General features: G+C 39.4%; 1 protein-coding gene across 1 annotated transcript in view; it reads left to right on the top strand.

The window, feature by feature from the left end:
• The first annotated feature begins 563 nt into the window (after positions 1–563).
• Positions 564–25,960, top strand: part of TACR1 (tachykinin receptor 1) — a 147,120-nt gene continuing 121,723 nt past the window's right edge. The window contains exon 1 of the mRNA XM_081595867.1: positions 564–1,595. Within this exon, the coding sequence (XP_081451993.1) occupies positions 1,207–1,595 (389 nt within the window). The 5' untranslated portion in view covers positions 564–1,206. The remainder of the gene's footprint in view (positions 1,596–25,960) is intronic.

Genomic DNA, 25,960 nt, shown 5'->3' with positions numbered 1-25,960 from the left:
AGCTCCCAGGGGAGCTGAGGAAGATGTTTTCCAAAGCTTAGAACCTATCACTGCCTCCCAGGGATTCGGTCTACTAGGGAAAGGAGCTAAGTATTTGGGGAGTGTTTCGGGCTGGAGGGAGGTGGGGAGCGCAGCATCGGCACGTTACCCCCACACATCGCCAACTCCAACCGCCAGAGGCAGGGGCCTCTGCAGAGTTACGGCAGCATTCCTGCCCTCTTTGGATGTTGGATGTCTATCCCTGCAGCTCCTTCCCAAATCCTTCTTTTCCCCTTTGGTTCATCTGTGCTTCCAGCTGCGGACCCCATCTGGCGCAGTTACTCCAAGACGACCTAGCTAGCGCCCCCTCCAGGACTGTGTTGGGAACACGCATGGTTTGCAGACTCCCACAGCAGGTAGCAGCAAAAGGCTTGGTGGCTGCGATGGTGCAGTAAGCCGGTTGTCAACAGATAGTGCAGCTGCGGCCCTGTGCAAGAGGGCTGGCGAGTACGCAGACCAGGTACTGCCCCTTCTCGGTGACGTCACTACAGCCTGTTATAAAGACCTCGGGCGCAGCCTGCCAAGGTTCTGCTAACTCCCAAGCTGAGCGGGACTTGAGCCAAGAGGCGCCTGCAAAGCTGCAGGCGGCGGCGGCGGCAGCGGCGGCGGCGGTAATGAAAGCAGAGGAAAAAATCTCCAGCTGGACCCAGGGCCCCAGAATTCCGGCCATAGACTCTGACTTTTACAGGTCGTGCTGTGACTAATACCTCCCAGCCTTATCCTCGCCCCCCCCCCCCCAAGTCCTCACACAGCATAGGGCTTTGCCTTTCTCGCTGCAGGCAGGAAAAACAGCACTTGCAAGCAGTAGCAGGTGCAGAAAGGTGTGTGTGTGTGGGGGTGTCTCCTGCTTGCTGGAACCGTGACCCGTGGAATTTCTTTCTCTGTTCGAGCTCAACGCGGGAGAGACGCTGTTTGCAGATTACAGAACTCAAGTCCTTCCTGAAGCTTAAAAGTGGAGGAATTCAAAGCCAAGGATATACAGCACATCTAGAAGATTTTATCTGAGCGTCAAGTCTTATGCTTGTAAGGAAAGGGTTCTGTCCAGAGCCTGTGAACCCTCCCGTCTAGATTAAACAGGACTTTTTGACCTCAGGCGCTGGCTCAGGACCCTGCTGCAAAAGGGTCTGCGTGTGTATAGAGAGGAGGGCTTAACTGCTTAGCAGAAGAATGGATAACGTCCTCCCAGTGGACTCAGACCTCTTCCAAAACATCTCCACCAACATCTCGGAGCCTAACCAGTTTGTGCAGCCGGCCTGGCAAATTGTCCTTTGGGCAGCTGCCTACACAGTCATTGTGGTGACCTCTGTGGTGGGCAACGTGGTGGTTATGTGGATCATCTTGGCCCACAAGAGAATGAGGACAGTTACTAACTACTTCCTGGTGAACCTGGCCTTCGCAGAGGCCTCCATGGCTGCATTCAATACAGTGGTGAACTTCACCTACGCAGTCCACAACGAGTGGTACTATGGCCTGTTCTACTGCAAATTCCACAACTTCTTCCCCATTGCTGCTGTCTTTGCCAGTATTTACTCCATGACGGCTGTGGCCTTCGATAGGTGAGCTTGACCTTTGTGGAAAAAGGGAAAAAGTATCTTTAAAGGAAGATAGCATTGCTATGGAGCTTCAGGGTTGAATAGTGCATGGTTCAAGGTGGAGATTGACCACTTGTACCCCTGGATTTGTACTGAGAGCTAGCCGAGTCAGTTGTTGATGGGGGATTTTAATCTAATCTGATGCTTTTCTTTTCTATCTCTCTTTCCTTTTCTACTCCTTTTCACTGGTCACCTGTCTCCTTTCCATTACATGTACATATGTGTGTACAATCACTCAGTTGTGTCTGACTCTTTGCAACCCCATGGATTGTAGCCCGCCAGGCCCCTCTGTCCATGGGATTTTCCAGGCAAGAATACTGAAGTGGGTTGCCATTCTCTTCTCCAGTGCATCTTTCCCACATAGGGATTGAACTTGCATCTCCTGCATCTCCTGCATTGGCAGGTGGATTCTTTACCACTGAGCCACCTGGAAACACCCCCCCTCCCTTTATTCTTCATTTAACTCTTTTTTTCCCCTTCTCCACTCATCTCCCTGACATTTTTCCTTTCAACTCCTGCTTTGCTTCTTTCTCTCTTCTGCCTTTACAGCCTAAAGAGGATACCCAGGGTGTAGCCAAGGGTCTGGCCCCTGGCTGGGCTACTGTGAATCCTTGCAGGTCTGCTCTTCTGCTGGGCAGCCTTTTTTGTGCTTTCCAGTTTTGAGTACACGTAGGCAAAATTCCTCATTTTCACTTTTTCCTGAAGATTCAGGGGCTTTCTGCTCCCATCATACCTCTCTAATATTATTTGGATGTTAAGAGCATTCTATTAGAATCACAAAATGCAGAATTCTAATTAAGCTCTGTCTATGCTGCTAGGAGTTCTCATTCAGGAATGTTGTTCTTAAGGAACTCCACATTATAGGGATCCAGGAGTTTTTCAAAATTTCTCTTGCCATGTAAGGTCAATGTTTTTAGACTGTCTGTATCCACAGAGAAACATGCTTGGCAAAGGCAATCAAAGGCAATTGAGAGCTCTTTTCTGCATCCAACAGGCTAGGGTTCCAGAAGCTGATTAAAATAGTGAAAATGTTGGCATTTTCCAGTGGGTCCTAAGGTGGCATGATGGAAAACTAATTATTAGAACATAGCTCTATTTGTATTGACTTTTTGTGAGTGCCCTAGGTCTCTAATGTGTATATCTATGGGTTCACAAGTGTTAAATGTTTACCTAGGATGTGGAGGTATGTTTAAAACACCTGCCACTGTGATTTTGAAATGGGTCCTTCTAATGGCCTTGCTGAGATAAATAAATATGAGAAACCCAAAGAAGAAGGTAAGAGAAAAGCTTCAAAAATTTTTTCCCAAAATTACTGAACTCTTTTGCATAAAATTTGCAATTGATCTGAGCGGGTTCTATAGCCAAATCTCTTTTTAAATCAGAGAAAACTATGTTTCTTTTGCAGTGATATCCAAATGCCAATTTTTAAGTTCCCTTTATGCAACTCTTATGTGCTTAATATATAATATATAAAATAAATTGTGGTGAATCAATTTATATTTTAGATGTAGAAGAGAAACCAATTACTCAAAGTGGTACTGAAATGAATTTTTTTGAGAATTTCTCTCTTATGTTACTCTGGTTTTTAGATATTTGTTTTGCTGGATGTCAGGTACACCTTTAAGTCTTTCTGCAGTGACTCGCTCCTTTAACTTCTCAGCCCCCTTAAATTTTGAAAACTCACAGCATGATGTATAACTGATTTTATGTGCAGTGAAGCCTGATGCCATTTCAGCTTTACACATGCTATCTTGATTATCCCTAACTTAGAGGGAAAGTTGATATTTTTACTTCATTGGATGCTTGTGAGCTCAAGGGAGACCTGACAGTCAGTGTGAGCCCAAGCATTCAGTAGCTGATGGAGCCCCCACAGACAGCTCTTCTGCTTTGGCTTATACAGAAATGACATGTTCCATAGCACTTCTCTTTCTCTTTGCGCTTAGAAGGTGAGGGATAGGATTCAGGGTCAAAGTCTTCACAGTGGGTTGTGAAAGGAGCCAGATTTTGGCTGCCTTGACTCTGACATCTCAGGCTCCACTGTTTGTCTCTAGGCAACCCACACGCAGGACCCTGGCCCTCTGTGACACCCTCAGTAAAATCAGAAGATCTCTGGTATCAGAGCTGAGGGAAATGACAACAACAAATGCCACTATGTCTGATATGCAGGTTATCAACGGCATGCTCAGGGTTAGAGTTTAAGTAGAGTTAGGGATGCTGCCTCAAGTCTGTGTCTCTAGGTTCTCCAATGCTCCTTCTATTTTTCCGTGCTCAGCCTCATAAGCAGAGTGAATTAATCCCCTTAGGCCCTCCAATGAATCTAGCTCCCCGACAGGCATGGTCATCTATTCTTTCCCTAGAATGTTTTAGAAAGGAAGAGGCCTCCAGCTCTCTCCATATGATTGATCTCTTCCTTACTCCGTCATGGCAATGCAGACTTGGAGGAAATGTTAAATTACCTTTCTGTATGCTCCTTGAATTTTTAACAGATAATATTTGAATTATCTTAAAAAATAAAAGCAACATGGTTTTCCTGATTGTAAAATTAAACCTCATTCATGAAGAACATAGACACAAAAATACAAATCACCCACTACTCCACCATGCAAAAGTAACACCTGTTAACATTTGAATTTCTCTTTTTATGACTTTTTCACTACATTATTGAAGTAAGATTCTGGGTAATTTGGTAGGTTATTTTTTTCCATTGATATTAATGGAAAACATTAATAATATTTTCTCATGTTATTAAAACTCTTCAGTAACATAATGGTAGTGGCTTCCTATTAATATTATTCCATTATATGAATATGCTATTATTACTTTAACCATCTCCCTACTGTTGAGAATCTACTAATTCTGTGTGATAGTTTTATTTTGTTTTCTTGATTGTTTCCTTAGGGTAGATTCCCAGAAATAAAATTACTGGGCCAAATGAAATGAAATTTTAAAGAATGCTTCTTCTTAATTTTAAAGGATTCTAAACCCTGGGCAGAGCAAGGAATGTGTCTTTTCTGTTTTGTTTATTTTATCTCCTCAGAATGAAGAAGAGTGCTTGGTACTTAACAGTCACTATATGCTTATTGATTAAATGAATGAACAAATAAAATAATACATGCTCCTATATAAACATTTGGAAGAACATTATCAATGGCATGCTCAGGGTTTATAACTATGTTCAAGGTAGAGTTAGGAATAAGGCCTCAAGGCTGTATTTCCAAGAACTCCATTTTAAAAAATGTAAAAACCTACCATTCCACTACAGAAAACTAGATAAAAGTCTGGAATGCTACCTTATACTTACTTTTTCTGTGCTACTTATGCCACATAGAGTCACTCATATTTAATATACATTTTGGATCGTAATAAAAACAGTTTCAACAGTTGTTTTTTTGTGTGTTCTGTTTTGTTTCATTTTCCAAATCATGAAATAGTTTTCAAAATAAGATTTTTAAAGGATGCATTATATTGCATGGCTATAATCATTTATTTAATCATTCCTCTATTTTTAGATGTATATTGTTTCCATTTTTAATGATTACAAGTAACTGTGAAATTAATATCCTTGACAGAAATCTGAGAGCATAGCTTATTCTTTTCATAGAATAAACTCCTTAAAATTGAATAGCTGGGTCAAACTGTCTTGGTAAACTTTGCCAAATTTCCTTCTAGAAACAAAGTGTAGGCAGAGAAAAAGACTTCAGCTGCAGATTGTAAATCTAATTTGAATCTTTCCTGTAAACTTTCCATAGAGTGAAGGGAGAGAGACAGAGAGAGATAATGAGATTCCCTTCAGAAGGAATACCCATTTACTGAAGGCAATGGCTATCTAGAATTCTTTGAGGTTGCAGAGACAAATATACTAAATAATATTAGGTTTACTAATTAAACTCCAACAAATACCAAGGATTTTTCTTTTTAAAACTGTAATTTCTCCCACTCAAAACAAAATTTTAAAATTCCTTCGTATTTTAAAAACTAAAAGGTATGTGTGTGATGTTTCATGAAATTAGAAGTTGGAGGACACTGAGAGGTGACACTTTCATTTTTCAGGAGCCAGTAATGATGACTGGTTCCAGTTCTGTGGAGCAGCATCTAAGAAGAGAGGAGGGGGGAGCCAATCCTTAAGCCCCATAGGAGGGGCAATAGAACCAAATGGGAACCTGACTTGTAACCTAGCTCACAGCAGCCAGAGGCTCAGAAAAGTGATGGTCTGATAACACTGTTTCTTTACCTGGCAGGGGCTGTTATAATTTCAGAGAATGAAAGGTAATTGCTGCTTACTTCTCAGACTGGGTCTAAATAGATATATTGTATTTGAGTGAAAGAAAACATCCAAATGATGATGGTCTCTGGACAATATGAAATTTGTTCAGGACCAAAAAATAGTCCCTCATTTGAAGGTAAAAGAGGGAACGAATTCTCTGAGAGATTAAAAGAGGAACAAAGACATGCATAAATGAAAAAACTCTGCTTACTGATTCCCTGGTATCCATCCCACACTGTCCCAGTCACACTCAGCTACAAGTCTAAATAGCCTGCTTCCCAAGTCTCTGCTAGACCTGCAGTCCGTCCTTGAACCTCACCTTGTTGACAGACTTGGATCCCATTGTATATCTCAGGGCAGTCCTTCTCCATCACATCCAGAGGCAAGTCTTAGAGCCCAAGATCCTTTCCACTAATTTAGATAGATCTTACAGTCCAAGACTAAGCACCCAGGTGTTGCTGAGAATGGTCATTCACTAGAAGCTCATCCATGGTAAATGACCCTGTCTTTTCAAATCATGAATCTTGAATATAAGGGTTGATACAGATCTTCTTGAGTTTTTTACATCTTGGATGAATCAGTTTGGCTGCAGGACCTTTCCTGGAGAGGTCTACTGCCCACCTACCCTGGAGTTGCCCCACTGCCCTTGCCTCATCCTCTCCCAACTCATAGGAGCCCCCAGGGTCCTGAATGGTCAAAGCCCTTGTTTTGGTGGGGTGGGGGGTTGGCTTTTAGAAACATATATGGGTTCAACTGGAGGAAAATAAAGAGTAAGTTTCAATGTGAAAGCACATCATAGGACCACAAGACTTGACTACTATTACTGTTGTTCAATTAGAAAATAGTAGAATAAGGATCATGAGGGAGAAACACTCACTGTTAAACTGGACCAAGATCTCCAGTCCATCAAGGGATGGTGCCACCAGGTACATGGTTTCTGAATCAGGGCCTCATGCTTTCCAGCAAAGGACTTATGATACATAATGATTTAAAGGTAACTATAACATAAGGTGTTATATGATAGGTTTCATAAGTATTGTACAAATTCTATAGGAGTGAAGGAGCAGCAGGTAATCTAGCAGTGATGATCAAGGAAGGCTTCAAAAGGTGGTAACTGATTTGGGCCTTGAAGATTGGATAAGATTTTTAAAGAAGATGATAAAGAAAGGTGATATTCTAGGTAAAACAAACTATACAAGAGCAATATGGAAATAAAAAGTTGCGAAGTATTTGGGGAGAATGACAGGCTGACTCAATTTGAGTGAATTCACAAGTGAATCAAGGAATGAATGGAGGAGTTGGTCCAAAGAAAATGAGTATAGTTTTTGTTGGATTTTATGTGAAAATATAATGATTAGTTTGAAATGCCCAACAAGCAATTTGAGAGGTGGGGCTAGAGAATAAGAACCTAGGGAAACAAAATCTATATTTAGGAATTTTCTAAACAGATGGCTTATTGGAAATTTGAAAGTAGAGAATATCTCTTTTACCTATATACGTGTTTCCAGAAAAGAAGCCAAAGATTCGTGGAAATGTTCTACCAGGTATTAGAAGGGAAAAAAATAAGAAACAGAGAGTTAGTAGAATAATCAGGATATGTGGAGTGACAAAAATTAAGAGCGATGAATCATGATGGGTTATATTAATTATAGCATCATTAGAATCCAAGGATGATGACATTAGTTTTGGCAATTAGAGAACATTGGTGAGCTATTAGAGACAGTGTCAGCATAGTATGATGTGGCGTGGGGGGGGAGGGATAAAGTTAGATGCAATGAGGGAAATGGCCTCTTCTTCATCCATTTGTGCATTCAGCAAAGCTTTATTGAGCACTTACTATGTACCAGACGCTAATGCAGTGAAATATTGCCTTTGCCCTTCTGCTCTCAATCTCCAACTATCAACAAAGTTACGAACACCATCATGACCCAGTGCAATTAGTGCCATGCAGAGGGAGTTTGCAGACAAAGGAAAGGTCCACCCTGGGGAATGTGGGAAAGTCTTAGAGTAAAATAAAGAAAAGGAAGAGGAGGGGAAGAGGAAATAAACAGCAAAGTACAGAGAAAACAATGTGAAGTTTGGGTTTTTTAAAATAAACTTCAAGAGCATTGGATTGGGGATTATCATAATGGTTTATTAATGTGTATCACCTGGAAACTAGAAAGAGGATTTTATATTAATACAATTTATAATGATACCTTATGATGCACGCTCTCCAATACACTGTCTCATCTAAGCCTCTATACCAATGAGGATTTTATTTCCACTTTGGATAGACTATTAGAAACAATTTCTGTTAGCATCATCCTCATACTCACCACTCCCTAGTAACTTGGAGACCCATGCAATTTGCATTCATGTGCCTTAGACATCTGCCTGTACACTCCTGCTCAAGGTGGCTTTTGAATTCTATATAGTCTAAGGAAAGTGATATAAGGGTCCTACTGTTTCAGAGAGGATGTTAGCGCCCTTTTGACAAATTTTCACTCAAATAATAATTCAACCCCACAACCTTCTAGACAGCATCATTGTAAGAAGATCAATTCTGCTTAAATATTTTACTCAAGTTGTCTCATTTGTTAAATTCATTCCATTTTGAATCATTATTAAATCATTCCTTTTGTTGAAGGAATAATGACCCTGATTTGGAGCTGCTCTTACTAATATAATACCTCTTCCATGTGGCCATCTCTCTGATAGATCCATCCTGAAGCTTCTCTATTTTGGTTAACTGTCCCTAGTTCCTTCATCTTTCCATCCTCATTAGTCTCTACTTGCTATTCCCGTCTGCTCAAGTCAAAGTCACTCAGTTGTGTCCAACTCTGTGACCCCATGGACTATACAATCCATGGAATTCTCCAGGCCAGAATACTGGAGTGGGTAGCCTTTCCCTTTTCCAGGGGATCTTCCCAACGCAGGGATCGAACCCAGGTTTCCCACATTGCAGGCAGATTCTTTACCAGTTGAACCACCAGGGAAGCCCAGTGGTCCTTTTAACTGAGAGTTTAAATAATGCCCAGAACTGAGTATTACCCTATTACCATTACCTTACCCAGATCCCCCTGCTATAGGGCTGGTGTACTACCTCTTGACTTTATCTTCTTAGACTTAGTTCAGGTGCTACCTCTACTAAGAAGCTGACCTTAATCTGCAGTCTAGTGAGGTGTCCTTCTTGTTTATTCCTGTCATTCATGCAGGATATTCGTATATCGTTTATGCAACTCTCTATAACTGGTTGATCTTTCCTACACCCTCCCACCCACTAAATAGCAAGCACCATGAAAACAGGAATGCTTTTTCTGGTTTCCTGTTACCTGGCACAGAATAGGAACGTATTAAAGTGTGTATATAGTGGTTCATATGACTGTACTTCTGCACACACCAACCAAAATCTGAAAACCAGACATCAGACAGACTTCAAAGCACACCTATGATCCTATGCCTTGAAGCAAAAGAAAAATCAGACCAAATTTATGTCTACCATGATGTTTTGCTACAAAATAGAAAACTTTTGGTTTCAAACCCCTGTTCAAGGATAGCTACATGTTCTAATTCACCTGTCTCTTCCAGACTTCACTTGACTGGTCCCCACTGGATTCCCATCCCACACCCTGTCCCCAACAGGTATTATACCCCAGTAGAATACCTTCGGTTGAGAGAGGTGTTTATCCTTTCTACCTTGGTGTTTATCCTTTCTCCTTTAGCTCCAATCTATAAAGGCATACTGAAAACTCTGAGATATTTCATGGACCCTTTTGTGGCCCAAGTATTGCCATCCCAGTGGCTTTTTCTTCAATATCCTTGCTAGCAAGAGGTAGTGAACTCTCTGCTTTACTTGTCTTTTCTGAGGCAGGACCAGCAAAATCTGTCCTCCATCCAGCCCTTCAAGTCCTATATCTACAGTATTTGTTGAACACCTAGACTATACCATATTAAAATACCATCACAGACACAGGAAAATTTCAGCAGAGTGGCCTGAGAAAGTCATAGACCTTGAGGACAGACTGGGAAACTGACTTACTTTAGAAACTGATTTGCCACCTTTAGAAGCTATGTTCCCAACTTTTGGAAGGAGAAATATGAGGCTCTATGGATAAGGAAACCCAGGGATGAAAAGATGCTTTAATGACAGTCATGTGACATAAACCTCAGTGTGAGTGTTAATGTGTGAACTGCCCGTTTAATATTTGGGACTCTCTGTGGAGTGCATTTCATGTCTTCCACATATGAATGTCTTTCAATAACCTTACACCTGACTTTTGATAATAGAGGTCAGTGTAGGAAAGGCTCCAACAGTGGTTCTACACTTACTAGCTATGTGAATATGGGCAAGATACTTAACCTCTCTGGGCCTCAATTTTCCCACCTGATAAAAAGAATATTAATAAAAGTTACCCTGTGGAGTATTGTTGCAAGGAGAGAGGGAAAAGGAAAGGAATGGAACTGCATGAAAAGTTCCTCATCTGCAATCTCTAATAACCCATGACACACCATTATTCTGTCACAGCATCCTCTTGGATGCCTTCTACATCAGGTGCAACAGCAGCAAGGTGAAACATTATATCCTTCCCCTCTCCCCTCACAAATATAAACTATAAAATACTTCTAATTGAGTCAGCAAACCTGTTTCCAAATGCCATCCAACATCCTTCCCATCTGTGGAGATGCACATACTCTTTACCAGAAGCCAAGTATTTGGATATTATGTACAGCTGACTCTTGAACGACAGGAGTTTGAATTGCATGAGTCTATTTATACCCAGATTTTTTTACAATAGTAAATAATATAGTTCTACACGGTCAGCAATTGGTTGAATCCACAAATATGGAGGAATAAAGGGCAGCCTATAAATAATACTGTGGATTTTCAAGGGTTGGTGCCTCTAATCCCTGCATTGTTCTAGAGTCAACTGTGTTACAGCTCAGAAAAACCAAATCATTTTCTTTTATACCCTCTCCAAAATTACATGTCACGTCCCATATCCTGCATGTCCCAAAGACACCACCCTCACATTAAGCTTCATTTGTGTGTTTTATGTTTGAGGGAGAACTTGGTCATAGCAAAAAACGTTAACTTGCTGCTTGTGTTTTCACTGATATTTAATTTGTTAAAGTTGTGTTTCTTTTGCCTTTGAATACCTCTCAATCTTGGAAGTTTTCTTATAAATCTAGTTTGCATGTATTAAATATCAACTTTCTCTTGTCCTGTGACCAATGTTCCATTTGGTATTGTTTTTCTGTTGCTAAGTCATATTTGACTCTCTGCAACTGCATGAACTGCAGCAAGTCAGGCTTTCCGGTCTTTCTCCTGGAGTTTGCTCAAACTCATGTCCATTCAATTGGTGACACCATCCAACCATCTCATTCTCTGTCATCCCTTCTCCTTTTGTCCCCAATCTTTCCCAACATCAGGGTCTTTTCCAATGAGTCAGTTCTTCACATCAGATGGCCAAAGTATTGGAGCTTCAGCACCGATTCTTCCAATAAATATTCAGGGCTAATTTTCTTTAGGATAGACTGGTTTAATCTCCTTGCTGTACAAGGGACTCTCAAGAGTCTTCTCTAGTATTACAGTTGGAAAGCATCAATTCTTCAGTGCTCAGCCTTCCTTCTGGTCCAACTTTCATATCTGTACATGACAACTGGTAAAATCATAGCTTTGACTATATGGAACGTTTTTTGGCAAAGTAATATTTCTGCTTTTTAATATGCTGTCTAGGTTTGTCATAGTTTTTCTTCCAAGGACCTAGTGTCTTTTAATTTTGTGGCTGCAGTCATGGTCCACATTGATTTTGGAGGTCAAGAATGTGAAATCTGACACTGTTTCCACTTTTTCCCTTTCTATTTGCCTTGAAGTGGTAGGACTGGGTGCCATGGTCTGCATTTTTAACTGTTAAGTTTTAAGCCAGCTTTTTACTCTCCTCTTTCACCTTCATCAAGAGGCTCCTTAGTTCTTCTTCACTTTCTGCCATTAAAGTGGTAGCATCTGCATATCTGAGGTTGTTGATATTTCTACAGGCAATCTTGATTCCAGCTGGTGAGTCACCCAGCCCAGCATTTCATATGATGTACTCTGCACATAAGTTAAATAAGCAGGGTGACAATATACAGCCTTGATGCACTCCTTTCCCAATTTGGGACCAGTCTGTTGTTCTACATCCCGTTCTAACTGTTGCTTCTTGTCCTCATACAGGTTCCTCAGGAGGCAGGTAATGTGGTCTGCCTCCACATTATGAATATTTCTGCCTCATTCTTTATGAATATTCCATAGTTTGTTGTGATTCACACAGTCAAAGGGTTTAGTGTAGTCAACGAAGCAGAAGTAGACGTTTTTTGGAATTCCCCTGCTTTTTCTATGATCCAGCGGATGTTGGCAATTTGATCTCTGGTTCCTCTGCCTTTTCTAAACCCAGCTTGTACCTCTGGAAGTTCCCATTTCACATACTGCTGAACCCTAGCTTGAAGGATTTTGAGCATAATCTTGCTTGTATGTGAAATGAGTGCAATTGTATGGTAATTTGAACATTCCTCAGCATTGCCCTTCTTTGGAACTGGAATGAAAACTGACTTTCCCAAGCCCTGTGGCCACTGCTGCGTTTTCCACATTTGCTGGCATATTGAGTGCAGTACTTTAACGGCATCGTCTTTTAGGATTTGAAATAGTTCAGCTGGAATTCCATCACTTTCATTAACTTATTCGTAGTAATGCTTCTTAAAGCCCACTTGACTTCACTGAGAACTCCAGGATGTCTGGCTCTACGTGAGTGACCACACCATCATGGTTATCTGGGCCATTAAGAGCTTTTTCATACAGATGTTCTATGTATTGTTGCCATCTCTTCTTAATCTCTTCTGCTTCTGCTAGGTCCTTGCCGCTTTTGTCCTTTTTTGTGTCCATCTTTGTATGAAATATTTCCTTGGTATCTCCAGTTTTCTTAAAGAGATCTCTAGTCTTTCCCATTCTACTATTTTCCTCTATTTCCCTGCATTATTCACTTAAGAAGGCTTTCTTATCTCTCCTTGCTATTCTCTGGAATTCTGCTTCAATTGGGTATATCATTAAGCAGAAATTATTATATGTTTAATGTATACAGACATATAAAGAGAAAAACTAGATATCCTATGGTTTCATGTTAAAAAATTAAAATGTTATGAATCAGGTAACAAGATAAACTTACAAGTTTATAAACAATAGCTGCAATAGTTAAATTCACCTGCTCAGATAATTAAGGCTTTACTATTTGCGATAAGACTTTTAAGATTTATATTTGTTCTTGATAGATCCTAAGGAAGGTGAGAATTAGACTTTGGGTGATGGAGCCTTTCCAGTAGTTTAAGTTTTAAAAGAATTTCTCCTCCTTTTATTTCCTTCAGTTTCAGGTTTTACCTGATTGAGCTAGTTTGGCTCAGTCTCTGGTTATTGTGTGCTGTATTTGCGTTTCTGATTTACAGAGATTTGCAAGACAAAGACGAAGATAGTTGTTTTATTTCCTCCTAAGAACTGGTCTGCCACCTAAATGACATTAAAAGAATGATTTACCCAACTATATTTTTTTTGACTTTTTTTATGTCAGTGAGAAAATTTTCAACTAAACTGCAAATAAAGGGTTCTATTTGCTACAACGTTAGGGTTCATTTTATCATGCCTTCAAAAGTTAGCACAAGACATTCAACAAAGACCCGCTTAAGCCCAGAGCAAAAATCACTAATATTATCTTTATTAGCCCCTGAATATGAGCTTTCAATTTTAATTTCATATTGTATGGGTTCAGGTAACACTGTTGGGTTTCTTTTGGTATGTTTAATTAATGTTGTTAAGGGGCAGATTTATATGCCCTCTCTTATAATACCAGGCAGGGGAAGCATTCCCCAATGAGATTCATAATATTTATCCTACGTTATAATTAGGCAGAAGAGATGTAACCATCTTATATAAATCCATTTAAATATACCAGTTTATATAAATTTTCATTTTATTTGTGTCAATTATTATATCTTCAACTTTTGTTTCCATTAGAATCCCATAAGTAAGTTTTTTTTGCAGTCTTAAAAGATGTATGTGTTTATACATATACATATATATGGAACATATTTTGTTGTTTACTTGCTAAGTCATATCTGACTCTTTTGCCATCCCACGGCCTGTAGCCTGCCAGGTTCTTCTGTTCACAGAATTCTCCAGGCAAGAATACTGAAGTGAGTAGCCATCCTTCTCCAGGGGATCTTCTCTACCCAGGGATTGAACCTACATCTCCTGCACTAGCAGGCAGATTCTGTATCCCTGAGCCACCAGGGAAGCCCATGGAACATACATGTCTACCTATATATATGGAATGTACTTGACTGGTACCCTTTAATGTTGGGGACTGATGGGAGGTTGCCTTTTGGTTCATCCAACCGTAGTGTTGTTGCCACCAAAACCTCAGTTTTCTCTGCCACTAAAGTTGAATAAAACATACAGAGACAGAATTTGGAAGAAATAGAAAGATGACCTAAATCTTCAACCAGTAGGGGAGAGAACACAGTAGGCTAGCGCATCAAGAACTGTGCCCCGGCTCCTATGAGAACTGAAAGACTTCATATAGCCTGGGTCTCATGGTCTTAGAGTAAATGACAGGCTCAAAGTAATGAAAGTCTTGCATTCTCCTTGTTTTGTTTCAAAAGTCATAGCTGGCATCAAGTAACCCAGTAATTGGGTTTGTTTTCCTCTGGTGTATTGTACAATGTATGGCTTTCTTTCTGAAATGAAAAGAGAAAGAAAACTACAAGGGAAAGCTGAGGTAAAGGTAAGCACCAGGTAGAGGATGTAATTAGCATAGAGTTAAAGGGTAATAGGTACAGGATATAACTCGTGCAGAGTTAGGGAGGTGATAGGTGATAGGTGATAGGCTTGAAGTGGTTTATATAGTAGCAGGTTGGTTTTGAGAAAAGCAAACTTAGTTACAGACTACAGATTAGTAAGAGCTAAAGTAAAAACAAGAAGTAATCAGGCCTGCTCACTGTTCTCTATATCTTCTTTGTTCTCAGGAAAGGGAAAGAAACAAAAGAAAAAGTCATTCCTCTTTTTTTTCTATTTCACTGCAACAAATTCCCTCTGTTAGTTTATTCCCTCCATATCAATGCAGGAAGGGAAATAGGTATCATTCTTGCTTGGCTGAGGACAGAACCTTAGTTTTGCTCGGTTTGATGATCACCACCTCCTGGGCCCAGGGGCTCATCTATCTCCTACTTCAAATTTCCCTGTAAAGACATGCATCCCAAGAAATCTTTATTGGGAGGATGAAGGATAATGTCTGTCTTCTGTAGCTTCTTCAGGCTGGCACATGATTCATAGACCCTACCTAGGTGGGGTCATGGAATTCTTGCCCTGTTCATTAAGGGGCTGCAGGCTGAGTTTTGTAGTTATTCCTGCAGAATCTGTTCTGAGGAGTGGCTGTAATGTCTGCATCATTGTTATCTTGAATTAATCTGTTGTAGTCTGGAGGAGACAAAACTTAATAAGTGGTTTAAAAAAAGACAAAGGCCAATGATCAGTAAAAGAATTATTGCAACTAGTTAGGGGTCAAAGAAGGAGTAATAACCAAATTATATTTGATAACAATTTTAATTGTTGTCACAATAGAGTCAGTGCTTGGGTTGTCCTGTACAAACAAGTGGAGACATTTGGATTCAGTAGTTGGAGGAGTGACAGCTAGATATTAATAGACAAAATAGATCTTATTCCTTTTTAGGAAAATAGGCCTGATTCCTAATCTAGACTTAACACTTTGAGGAGATGTAGCCAGTTTTCTAGGTTTATCCAAGTAGGTTTTAACCTTTAATGTGGCTATTGGTCACTACATATGTGTTTTTTCTTTTTGCTAACATATGACCTAAAGCAACTTCATCATCTAAACACATAAGATTTACATAGGGAGGCCTTTCAAAGGTAAGATTGTAGTCACAGCTGCTAGCAGACATTGCTTTGAGAATGACATTCCAAGTCTGATGACATTCCAAGTCTGACACAGCTCGGAAAACTCAGGTTCTTAACAATACAAGGACTTGTCTGAAATCACACCATAGTGTCACCTATTTATTTCCTTAGATATCTGAACAACGCTCTATTTGGACTTTTAATAGTAATTTTCCCCTTAATAGCCAAAGCAGCCATCACTGTCATTGATGTTAGTATTTCTCTAGGTACGAGAAGATGTAAGAACCAGAGCCCATAAAATCTTCTCTTAAAAGTATCTTTCTGAAGGCCTGTTCTACCAGTTTTTCGAGAGCACAGAAGGCCTCATTCCTGATCTCCACCCAGAAATCCTCTCAGGGGATATTCATGGTTGGTAGCTGTAGTGACCATGATTTAATATTTGTAAAGGTAGATGATGAGTGCCAATTTCCAGTTGGAAGATCCTCTTCTGGGTCATAAATTTGACCATAGTTTGGGGAGCATTTCATGACAATTTTGTCCCATGGTGCTAGGAATGCTCATTCCCAAATCTGGTGAAGATTTCATTGATAAGGCACTCAATGCTCTGTTACTGGTTTAGTCCATAAAACAGTATTCAAAATTCTCTGGGCTACCTGTCCTTATTAGTCCCTTGTGGTCCAGGCAAATATTCGTTTTTGTTGCTTCTTCCCATATCTAGAGTTACACTGTTACAATCATTGATCTCATACGGAACTACATATCTAATCAACTGCTTCAAGTCTCCTAGTTATCATTATTATCCTGCTTACATACTGGGTACTGTAAGAGACAATAATTTTATAAAATAGGCAGGATATAAGTAATGTAGCTAGTAACATTGGCAAAGTCATAGTGTAGCAGGGAGACAAAAGCATAAACAATTTGAAAACAAAGAACAAGTTAAAACAATGACTAGAATGACTAACTGTAATCCAGTTGCAGTAAACCATCAAATCCATTGGGAAGCCAGTTGGAGAAGCCAAATTCTGGCAGAATCAGGTAGAGAGAAAAAGATAAACTTTTCATCTTTGTTTACAAAGGCATACTTTATCAATTTGTTGTAAGCCATAGCATAAGAGAAAAGGTTTTTCTGAAAAACAAAGGTTCAGGCTAGTATATTTTCCAAAGTCATAAAGTTATAAATCATATTCATCAGTTCATTCAGTTGCATGTTGATCGTGTTGATCTAGATGAAGTAATCAAGTTTTCCATCAGAATTTTGTCAGTGGTATTTTTGTCAGTTCAGTGGTATTTTCTAGAGGCTATCAGAAACATATTTGCTTAGAAAGTTCTTTTTATGAGTCTTCTTGAAAATCTTCACTTTTGTAAAAGTATCAGTATAAAATAATTGTCTACAAAGGATAAAACTTAAAATAGCATGGTTAGAGATTTGATGAGCAGGAAATTTGGATATTTCCGTAACATATAGCAAAGAGTGAAAAAGCTGGCTTAAAACTCAACATTAAAAAAAACTAAGATCATGGCATCCAGTCCCATCACTTCATAGCAATTAGAAAGGGAAAAAAGTGGAAATAGTGACAGATTTATTTTCTTGGGTTCCAAAATCACTGCAGATGGTGACTGCAGCCATGAAATTAAAAGATGTTTGCTGCTTGGGAGGAAAGCTATGATAAACCTAGACAGTGTATTAAAAAGCAAAGACTTCACTTTGCTGACAAATGAATGTATAGTCAAGGCTATGGTTTTTCCAAAAGTCATGTGTGGATGTGAGAGTTGGACCATAAAGAAGGCTGAGCACTGAGGAATTAGTGCTTTCAAATTGTGGTGCTGGAGAAAACTCCTGAGAGTCCCTTAAGCTGCAAGGCGATCAAACCAGTCACTGCTAAACGACATCAACCCTGAATATTCATTGGAAGCACTGATGTTGAAGCTAAAGCTTCAATACTTTGGCCACCTGGTGGGAAGAGCCAACTCACTGGAAAAGATCCTGATGTTGGGAAAGACTGAAGGCAAAAGGAGAAGGGAGTGGCAGAGGATGAGATGAATAGATAGCATCACTGACTCAATGGACATGAATTCGAGCAAACTCTGGGAGATAGTGGAGGACAAAGGAGTCTAATGTGCTTCAGTCCAAAGGGTGGCAAAGAGTTGAACATGACTTAGCAACTAAATAACAGCAATAAATAACATTTTATGTTAACAACTAGAATTAGGATAACATATATCAAATGTTAGGGATTTTATGTAAATTCTGAAATATCTATATTAATGACATTTATCCATACACTATACCCTAGAGTACACCTCCAATCATTTGGCAATGTTTATGAATTTAAAATACCAAATAAACTTACACATTCCTCTCTGAGATGTCTCAGAGATGTTTCTCCGAAGCATCCCAGAGTCAGCTGGAGGTTAAAATAGCTTTAGTTAGATTTTGATACTTGGGAAGTTTGTTAGGAATATCAAAAAGGTTTTAAAACAAAACAGGGTCATAGGTCACTGAAAGAATACTTTTTAAACCAAAGCCACAAAATGTTTAAAAGAAAACAAAAGCGAATCATTCAAGGGCACAGAAATTCACACAATATCTTATCAAAGAGGAGCACTTCTAACACAGAGAAATCAAATTGCAGTCTTGCATTAGCTTACTTAACAAAATCCATTAACTTAGTTAATATCAATCTAAATTTAGTTAATCCTGACCATGTATGAAACTTTTTCCTCCTCATCACTTTCTTTTTTTTTTTTAAGTTGGTTCTAAACAGAAGTTTTGTCAGTGTAGCAGTCCGTCATGTAAATTTATTCAGTTTATTTCATTCCTGAAAGTTTAATATGGCATTGCTTGGTTTTAATTTGTTCTATATTACTGTTGCATTTGTTACGCATTGTACACAAATATTTGTTATAATTTTTTAAATAAATTTATTTATTTTAGTTGGGGGCTAATTATTTTACAATATTGTGGTGGTTTTTGCCATACACTGACATGAATCAGCCATGGGTTTACATGTGTTCCCCATCCTGAACCACCCTCCCACCTCCCTCCCCATCCCATCCCTCCCAGTCATCTCATTGCCCCAGCCCTGAGCATTTGTCTCATGCATCGAACCTGGAATGGTGTTCTGTTTCACATATGATAATATATATCAGTTCAGTTCAGTTCAGTCGCTCAGTCGTGTCCGACTCTGCGACCCCATGAATTGCAGCATGTTTCAATGCTATTCTCTCAGAAGGTCCCACCCTCACCTTCTCCCTCAGAGTCCATAAGACTGTTCTATGCATCTGTGTCTCTTATTCTGTCTCGCATATAGGGTTATCGTTACCATCTTTCAAATTCCATATATATGCATTAGTATACTGTATTGGTGTTTTTCTTTCTGGCTTACTTCACTCTGTATACTTCCTCATCACTTTCTATATCCAGCCTGTCTCTCATTTTCCATCCAAATAAAATCAATCAGATCATTCTTTTTTCTCACTAAAATAACCTTTCATTTCTTATACCTTCTTTACTGAAAATATACACTTTCAGTCTCTTACTGTACACTGAAATGTCTGTTATTCCACTAGCTTTAATTATATGTTTAAATTAGAATCTTCAACTCTTAAGACCCTAATTTTTAATGAAAGCTAAGAAATAAGCAATTATGAACTCTCTTTTACATTTGCATTCTATAGGTTGGTAAGCACAAGTATAAGTGATAATTTCTTTAAACACTTGCTTTCTTAGAGAGAAGAACATCTCAGGCTAACACCAAATAGTTTCATTTATATTCCTAAATATGTTAATTTCTCTGTTTAGTAATTGATGTTTCAGTATCTTCTAGTTATTTAATAAACTTCCATCACTTAAATTAACATAACTCTAGAACTTAAGGTTACAAAGTACCTGGAAAGATCATCTTAAGCAGACATTTCTAAACTGCAATTATTTAATGGTTTAGCCCAAATCTTTTATCTCATTTACATGTAAAGTTTTATCAAAGCAAGTTATTTTTCTTGCAACAGATATAAGGTCTTATTTATTAAATCTAGGTACAGTAAAGTAGTATACCTATTTTGATGACTTTAAAGATGACTATATAAATTGGATCCACAAACTTAAACATTAATACCAGGTATCAAGTTAATTTTGAGAATTTCTGAGTTCATGAGAACATGAAATTCATTTAGGCAGGTTTCTTTGCATTTAATTTGTGAGCATTTACTTTTCAATCGAATAGAGCCTTTTATAAATTCAGTTTTGATAATACTTTTCAAAGGTAGAGTTGTTGCATATGTATAATGTGTACACAGACATAAACAGGCAAAACTAGAGATCTCACGACTTAGGGCCAATCAATTAAAGCCTTTGAGTATAGAAATTCACCAAAATAACACAGAACTAGACACAGGTAATTGGCCACAAACCCAACAATTGGTTTGATTTCTAAAATTAGCATAGGAACATGCCTATGATAGAAAAACATTTTATTCATATGCAATGGTCCAAGAAATCAATAAAACATTATAAATGATCATACAAGTCATGTCAAGAATCTTGGGCAATCTGTCTACTTCTGATGTCATCTTGTTGTCCTAGTATAGTGCAGTTTCCTCTATTTGAGCATAGTTTTAAGGCGAATTCAGGTCAGCAGTCCTCCCTATAGATTAGTCCAGTGTAGGGGCCATTCAGTTCAGTTCAGTCACTCAACTGTGTCCAACTCTTTGTGACCCCATGGACTACAGCACACCAGGCCTCCCTGTCCATCGCCAACTCCCAGAGTTTACTCAAACCCATGTCCATTGAGTCGGTGATGCCATCCAACCACCTCATCCTCTGTCGTCCCCTTCTCCTCCTGCCTTCAATCTTTCCCAGCATCAGGGTCTTTCTAATGAGTCAGTTCTTTGCATCAGGTGGCCAAAGTATTGGAGTTTCAGCTTCAACATCAGTCCTTCCAATAAACACCCAGGACTGATTTCCTTTAGGATGGACTGGCTGGATCTCCTTGCAGTCCAAGGGACTCTCAAGAGTCTTCTCCAACATCACAGTTCAAAAGCATCAATTCTTTGGCGCTCAGCTTTCTTCACAGTCCAACTCTCACATCCATACATGACTACTGGAAAAACCATAGCCTTGGCTAGATGGACCTTTGCTGGCAAAGTAACGTCTCTGCTTTTTAATATGCTCTCTAGGTTGGTCATAACTTTTCTTCCAAGGAGCAAGCATATTTTAATTTCATGGCTGCAGGAAGTGGGAATTAATCTAAGAGTCAATTTCTCTTCAATTTCACAGTGCATGAGCTAGTTAAGAGTACCTGATTAAAAAGGTCTGTCCATCCAGGTTGCAGACAGGCCCTTAAATTATGTCTTTCCCCAGTCCTGCTTGCAGGTTGTGAGGCATCTGATCTTCATTCAAAGACAGAGTACTGAGATAAGCTTCAGAAACAAACTTAGGGTGCTCTTTAAGAATTCAATTAAATTTTACATTAATATCGCATAATAGCAAAGAACTACCCAGAAAATGAGTCTTGGTAGATATAGACCTCCAACAACAAACTGGAATTTAACATTCATTGAAACATATTTTTCTCCCTAAAATCACCCTCATTTTTTACCAAATATAACCAAATTAAGACTAGTTTGTTTGCAAAATAGGTCTGGTCTCAGTAAATTTGGCTTGATAATTTATATAACCATAACTGATCATAGACTTTTTTGCTTTGCTGAAACTTTTAAAAAGTCTCAGACTGAACTTTTAAAATAAAACCTTTCAGGCTAGGAAAGTCGCACCAAAGGCTTATCACAGATTTCATCTAACAGATCTATGTGAATTCCTCCCTTCTCAAGTTCTCAAAAATTCATTGAGATTTCTGTACTTGTTAATGAGATAACCGTCTTAACTTATCTGATAAAGTTACTGGAAACCTAAGAGTTTCCAATGTCTGGAGAGGTCAGGTAGAGAGGAAACATAAATGTTTCAATTTGCTTATAAAGTATAATTTTACCAAATTACTGTCATAATTAGTTTGAGGGGCAAGTTTTCTTTACTCACGGGAAACACAGATTCAAACCCATAATTTTTCAGATAGAAACCATAAAGGTTATAAGTATATTTGCCAGTTCATTCAGTCCTTTTGCTAACCTTTGTGAAATCATCAGGTTTCCCGTTGGAATACCAGGACATATCAGAATTTTAGGAACTCCATACAATTTCTAGGATATCTATACAAGTAATATTTACCATACAATATAACCTGAGAGGATTACTCATTTGATAATACTTCCATGCAATTTAACCAACCAAATAAACTCAATTAGTGTAATATCTGTCTTTGGGATGTTTCAAGGGCCCTTCGAAGCATCCCAAAGGTAGCTAGAGGTCAAAAGAACTTCAGTAGAATTTGATTTAGGAAGCTTTGTCAAAAAATCTAAGGGTTTAGAACACTCCATCAGATTTAGCCTGTGCTGGTTACTCAACTTGCTGATATGTCACAATGGGTGTATATACTGAGGCTCAAGGTCTAGTGAAAGTTGACTCCACCATCTTGGATCTAGCTGGCTGTAACCAGTTTTCCTATGGCTGTGTCATTCCTAACAAAATCCATTTACCCAACTAATTGTAATCCAATTTTAGAAAATACTGGTCATGCATAACTCACTCATTTTAGTACTTTTTCATTTCTCACATCTTCATTTCCCAAAAACACTTCCCTTAAGTTTTTTTTCCACAGTAAGTTCCTTTTCTTGTTAACAAATTTGTAACAGAATACGGTCTTATTTGAACTCTTGTAAACCTAGGTACAACAGAAGTATTACACTTTCTTATGGTTTTGAAGACATGTATACAATATTTCCTAGTTCACATGAACCTGAAATTCATTTGGCTTAATTTGGAATTGTTTGAGTTGTAAGCACTTATTTTTCTTTAGGCCACTTTAACAGTTCATTTACAAATTAATCTCAACGACATTATCTAGAGATAAAGACACATACTGAGACACACACATATCCATACAGCCACAAGAGATTTAACTTCATTTTCTTAACTTAGTCATGAATCAGATATTACAATATAAAATTTACTATTTTATAACAATTGTAATAAATACATTTTTTAAAGGCCTCTACCCATTTTTCCCTCAGTGTCAGGAGTTACAGACGGTCTAGGTAAGTGTTCCTGAGAGCGCTGGTCTCAAGGCACAGGGAGAGAAAATTAAGTTCTATTTGGTTTTCCGACCTCAGGGTCAGATTTCTAAAAAGCTGTTCAATCAAGCTTGCTTTTACTAAACGTATATGTAGAAAAAAAAACAAACAGTTTTGGAACCAAATTTGGAGACTCTTGCTTAAACTTACTTTCTCTGAGGTATAAACAAATGCTGGCAGGTCTAAACAAAATGGCAGCCACATAAAGCAAAGTGGCCATCACAGATCATAACACAGAACACAGAGTATAAAACACACACATAGACCCAGCAGTCCTAATCAAGCACTCCCTTAAATACAAGACTGTAGTCTCTCAGTAAACCTCAGAACTTCAGATCCAAGTACTAACAGAGTAAATGAAAATATCTCAGGTCTTCAAAGATTCCAAAGGGAGGAAAGGAAGCCAGGTTGAAAGAAGAGGGGGAAGGAGGCGAGAGAGTGGGACAAAAGGGGTGGACTGACAGAAGTCTCTTGCCATCTACAGATACCCAGGCATTACAGGACTTTATCCCAGGCCTCCGTGGAACAGAAGACTGGAACTTGACCCCACCAGAAACCAGACCAGAATCAGAATTCAAACCAAAAACCAGACCAGAACAGAGCTAGAATCCGAGATCTGCCAAGCAGAAATGATCAGCCTCCTATCCTCAGTTCAGGCTGAGGACCTTCAACCAGGACCGGGGGGGCTAGAAAAATGGGTAAGTTAGGAAGGATTAAGAAGAGGAAAGAGAGAGGGAAGGGGAGAGAGTTCAATAAAGTCTCTTGTTTCTTTAGCTGGTCGGGGCACTCTGGTCAGTCATCCGCAATGGAAGGATTCCAAGGAAAAAAGGGGCCCTGTTGCAGCCATTGGGTCTGGTCCATCAGCAAATTAGCTGGCCCCTGAGTACCCCAAGTGGTCAGGATGTCAATTGCAGTGAAGAAGAGTCCCCACCAGAGTCGCCATTTGTTGCAGCAAGGGGTATCCCTTCCAGGGCCTGAGAGTGGACTCTTGTCTAGCATTCAGAAATGAATTGTCTGAGGAGACATGAGCTGACAAGGCAAGAGATTTCATTGGAAAGGGCGCCCAGGCAGAGAACAGTAGGGTAAGGGAACCCAGGAGAACTGCTCTGCCATGTGGCTCCCAGTCTAGGGTTTTCGGGTGATGGGATTAGTTTCCAGGTTGTCTTTGGCCTATCACCCTGACTGAGAGTCATTCCTGGTGGTGCACGCATTGCTCAGCCAAGGTGGATGCCAACGAGGATTCTGGGAGGTGGTCAGACACGTGGTGTCTTTCGACCTTTCCTGAACTCTTCTGATTGGTAGTGGCTTATTAGTTCCAAGATCTTTACCAGGACCTCTTGTCATAAAGTAACTCATGCAAATGGTTATTATGGTGCCTGCCCAGGGTGGGTGGTTTCAGTCAGTGTGTTTCCCTTAACAATAACAAGCAGGGGAAGAATACCCCTGTGAAACATGTGTATCCCAGAATATAGTTAAACAAAAGAGATGTAACTATCTTTTAGTTCAGTTCAGTTCCATTCAGTAGCTCAGTCGCGGCCAACTCTTTGCGACCCCATGGACTGCAGCACGCCAGGCCTCCCTGTCCATCACCAATTCCCAGAGTTTACACAAACTTATGTCCATTGAGTCGGTAATGCCATCCAACTATCTCATCCTCTGTCCTCCCCTTATCCTCCTGCCTTCAATCTTTCCCAGCATCAAGGTCTTTTCAAATGAGTCAGTTCTTCGAATTAGGTGGCCAAAGTGTTGGAGTTTCAGCTTCAGCATCAGTCCTTCCAATGAACACTCAGGATTGATCTCCTTTAGGAAGAACTGATTGGATCTCCTGGCAGTCCAAGGGACTCTCAAGAGTCTTCTCCACCACCACAGTTCAAAAGCATCAATTCTTCGGTGCTCAGCTTTCTTTATAGAAAGCTTTATAGAACTATCTTCTAAAGCCCATTTAAATATACCAATTTTGTATTCTTCCATCTTAAATCTGTCAACTTTTTATCTTCAACATTAGTTTTCATTAGGATTTAATCAACAAGCTTTGGTCTTACAGGAGGAGTTTTAGAAACTTTTTTAAATTTTATTTTTTGTTCCCTGTCCATATTATCTATTTGCATATAGAAGGCTCTGGGATTGAGAGTGGGATTGAGCTGAGGAAATCAGGCCCTTTGGCCTAACTGTTGCCCCAAATAATTGCTGATCAAATGTTTCAGTGTAATTTTTTTTTAGCTCCTCAAATATAAATTTAAAACTGAGGTAAATAGAACAGACTTAATTGGCTTTTAGTGCTGGGGAAGAGTAGGGGGTCCCTTTCTTCCCATTTAACCTTAGGTTGTATTGTTGTTCAGTTGCTCGGTTGTGTCCAGCTCTTCGAGACCCCATGGACTGCAGTGTGCCAGGCTTCCCTGTCCTTCACTATCTCCCAGAGTATGCTCAAACTGAAGTCCATGAGTCGGTGATGTCATCCAAACATCTCATCCTCTGTCATCCCCTTGTCCTCCTGACCTCACTCTTTCCCAGAATCAGGGTCTTTTCCAATGAGTCAGCTCTTCCCATCAGCTCTTCCCATGGTAACTGAACTTAATCTTCAGCATCAGTCCTTCCAATGAATATTCAGGCTTGATTTCCTATAGGACTGACTGGTTTGATTTCCTTGCAGTCCAAGGGAATCTCAAGAGTCTTCTCCAATACCACAGTTTGAAAGCATCAATCAATTCTTTGGTGCTCACCCTTATTTATGGTCCAACTCTCACATCCATAACATGACTACTGGAAAAACCATAGCTCTGACTATATGGACCTTTGTCAGCAGAGTGATGTCTCTGTTTTTTAATATACTATCTAGGTTTGTCTTAGCTTTCCTTCCAAGGAGCAAGCGTCTTTTAATTTCATGGCTGCAGTCACCATCTGCAGTGATTTTGGAGCCCAAGAAAATAAAGTCTGACACTGTTTCCACTGTTTCCCCATCTG

The sequence above is a fragment of the Giraffa tippelskirchi genome, chromosome 4, assembly GCF_054371585.1.
Source record: "Giraffa tippelskirchi isolate mGirTip1 chromosome 4, T2T-mGirTip1v1.2.pri, whole genome shotgun sequence".
NCBI classification, from domain to species: domain Eukaryota; kingdom Metazoa; phylum Chordata; class Mammalia; order Artiodactyla; family Giraffidae; genus Giraffa; species Giraffa tippelskirchi.
The sequence above is the reverse complement of the archived record's forward strand: the minus strand, read 5'-3'. Positions and strand labels throughout refer to the sequence as shown.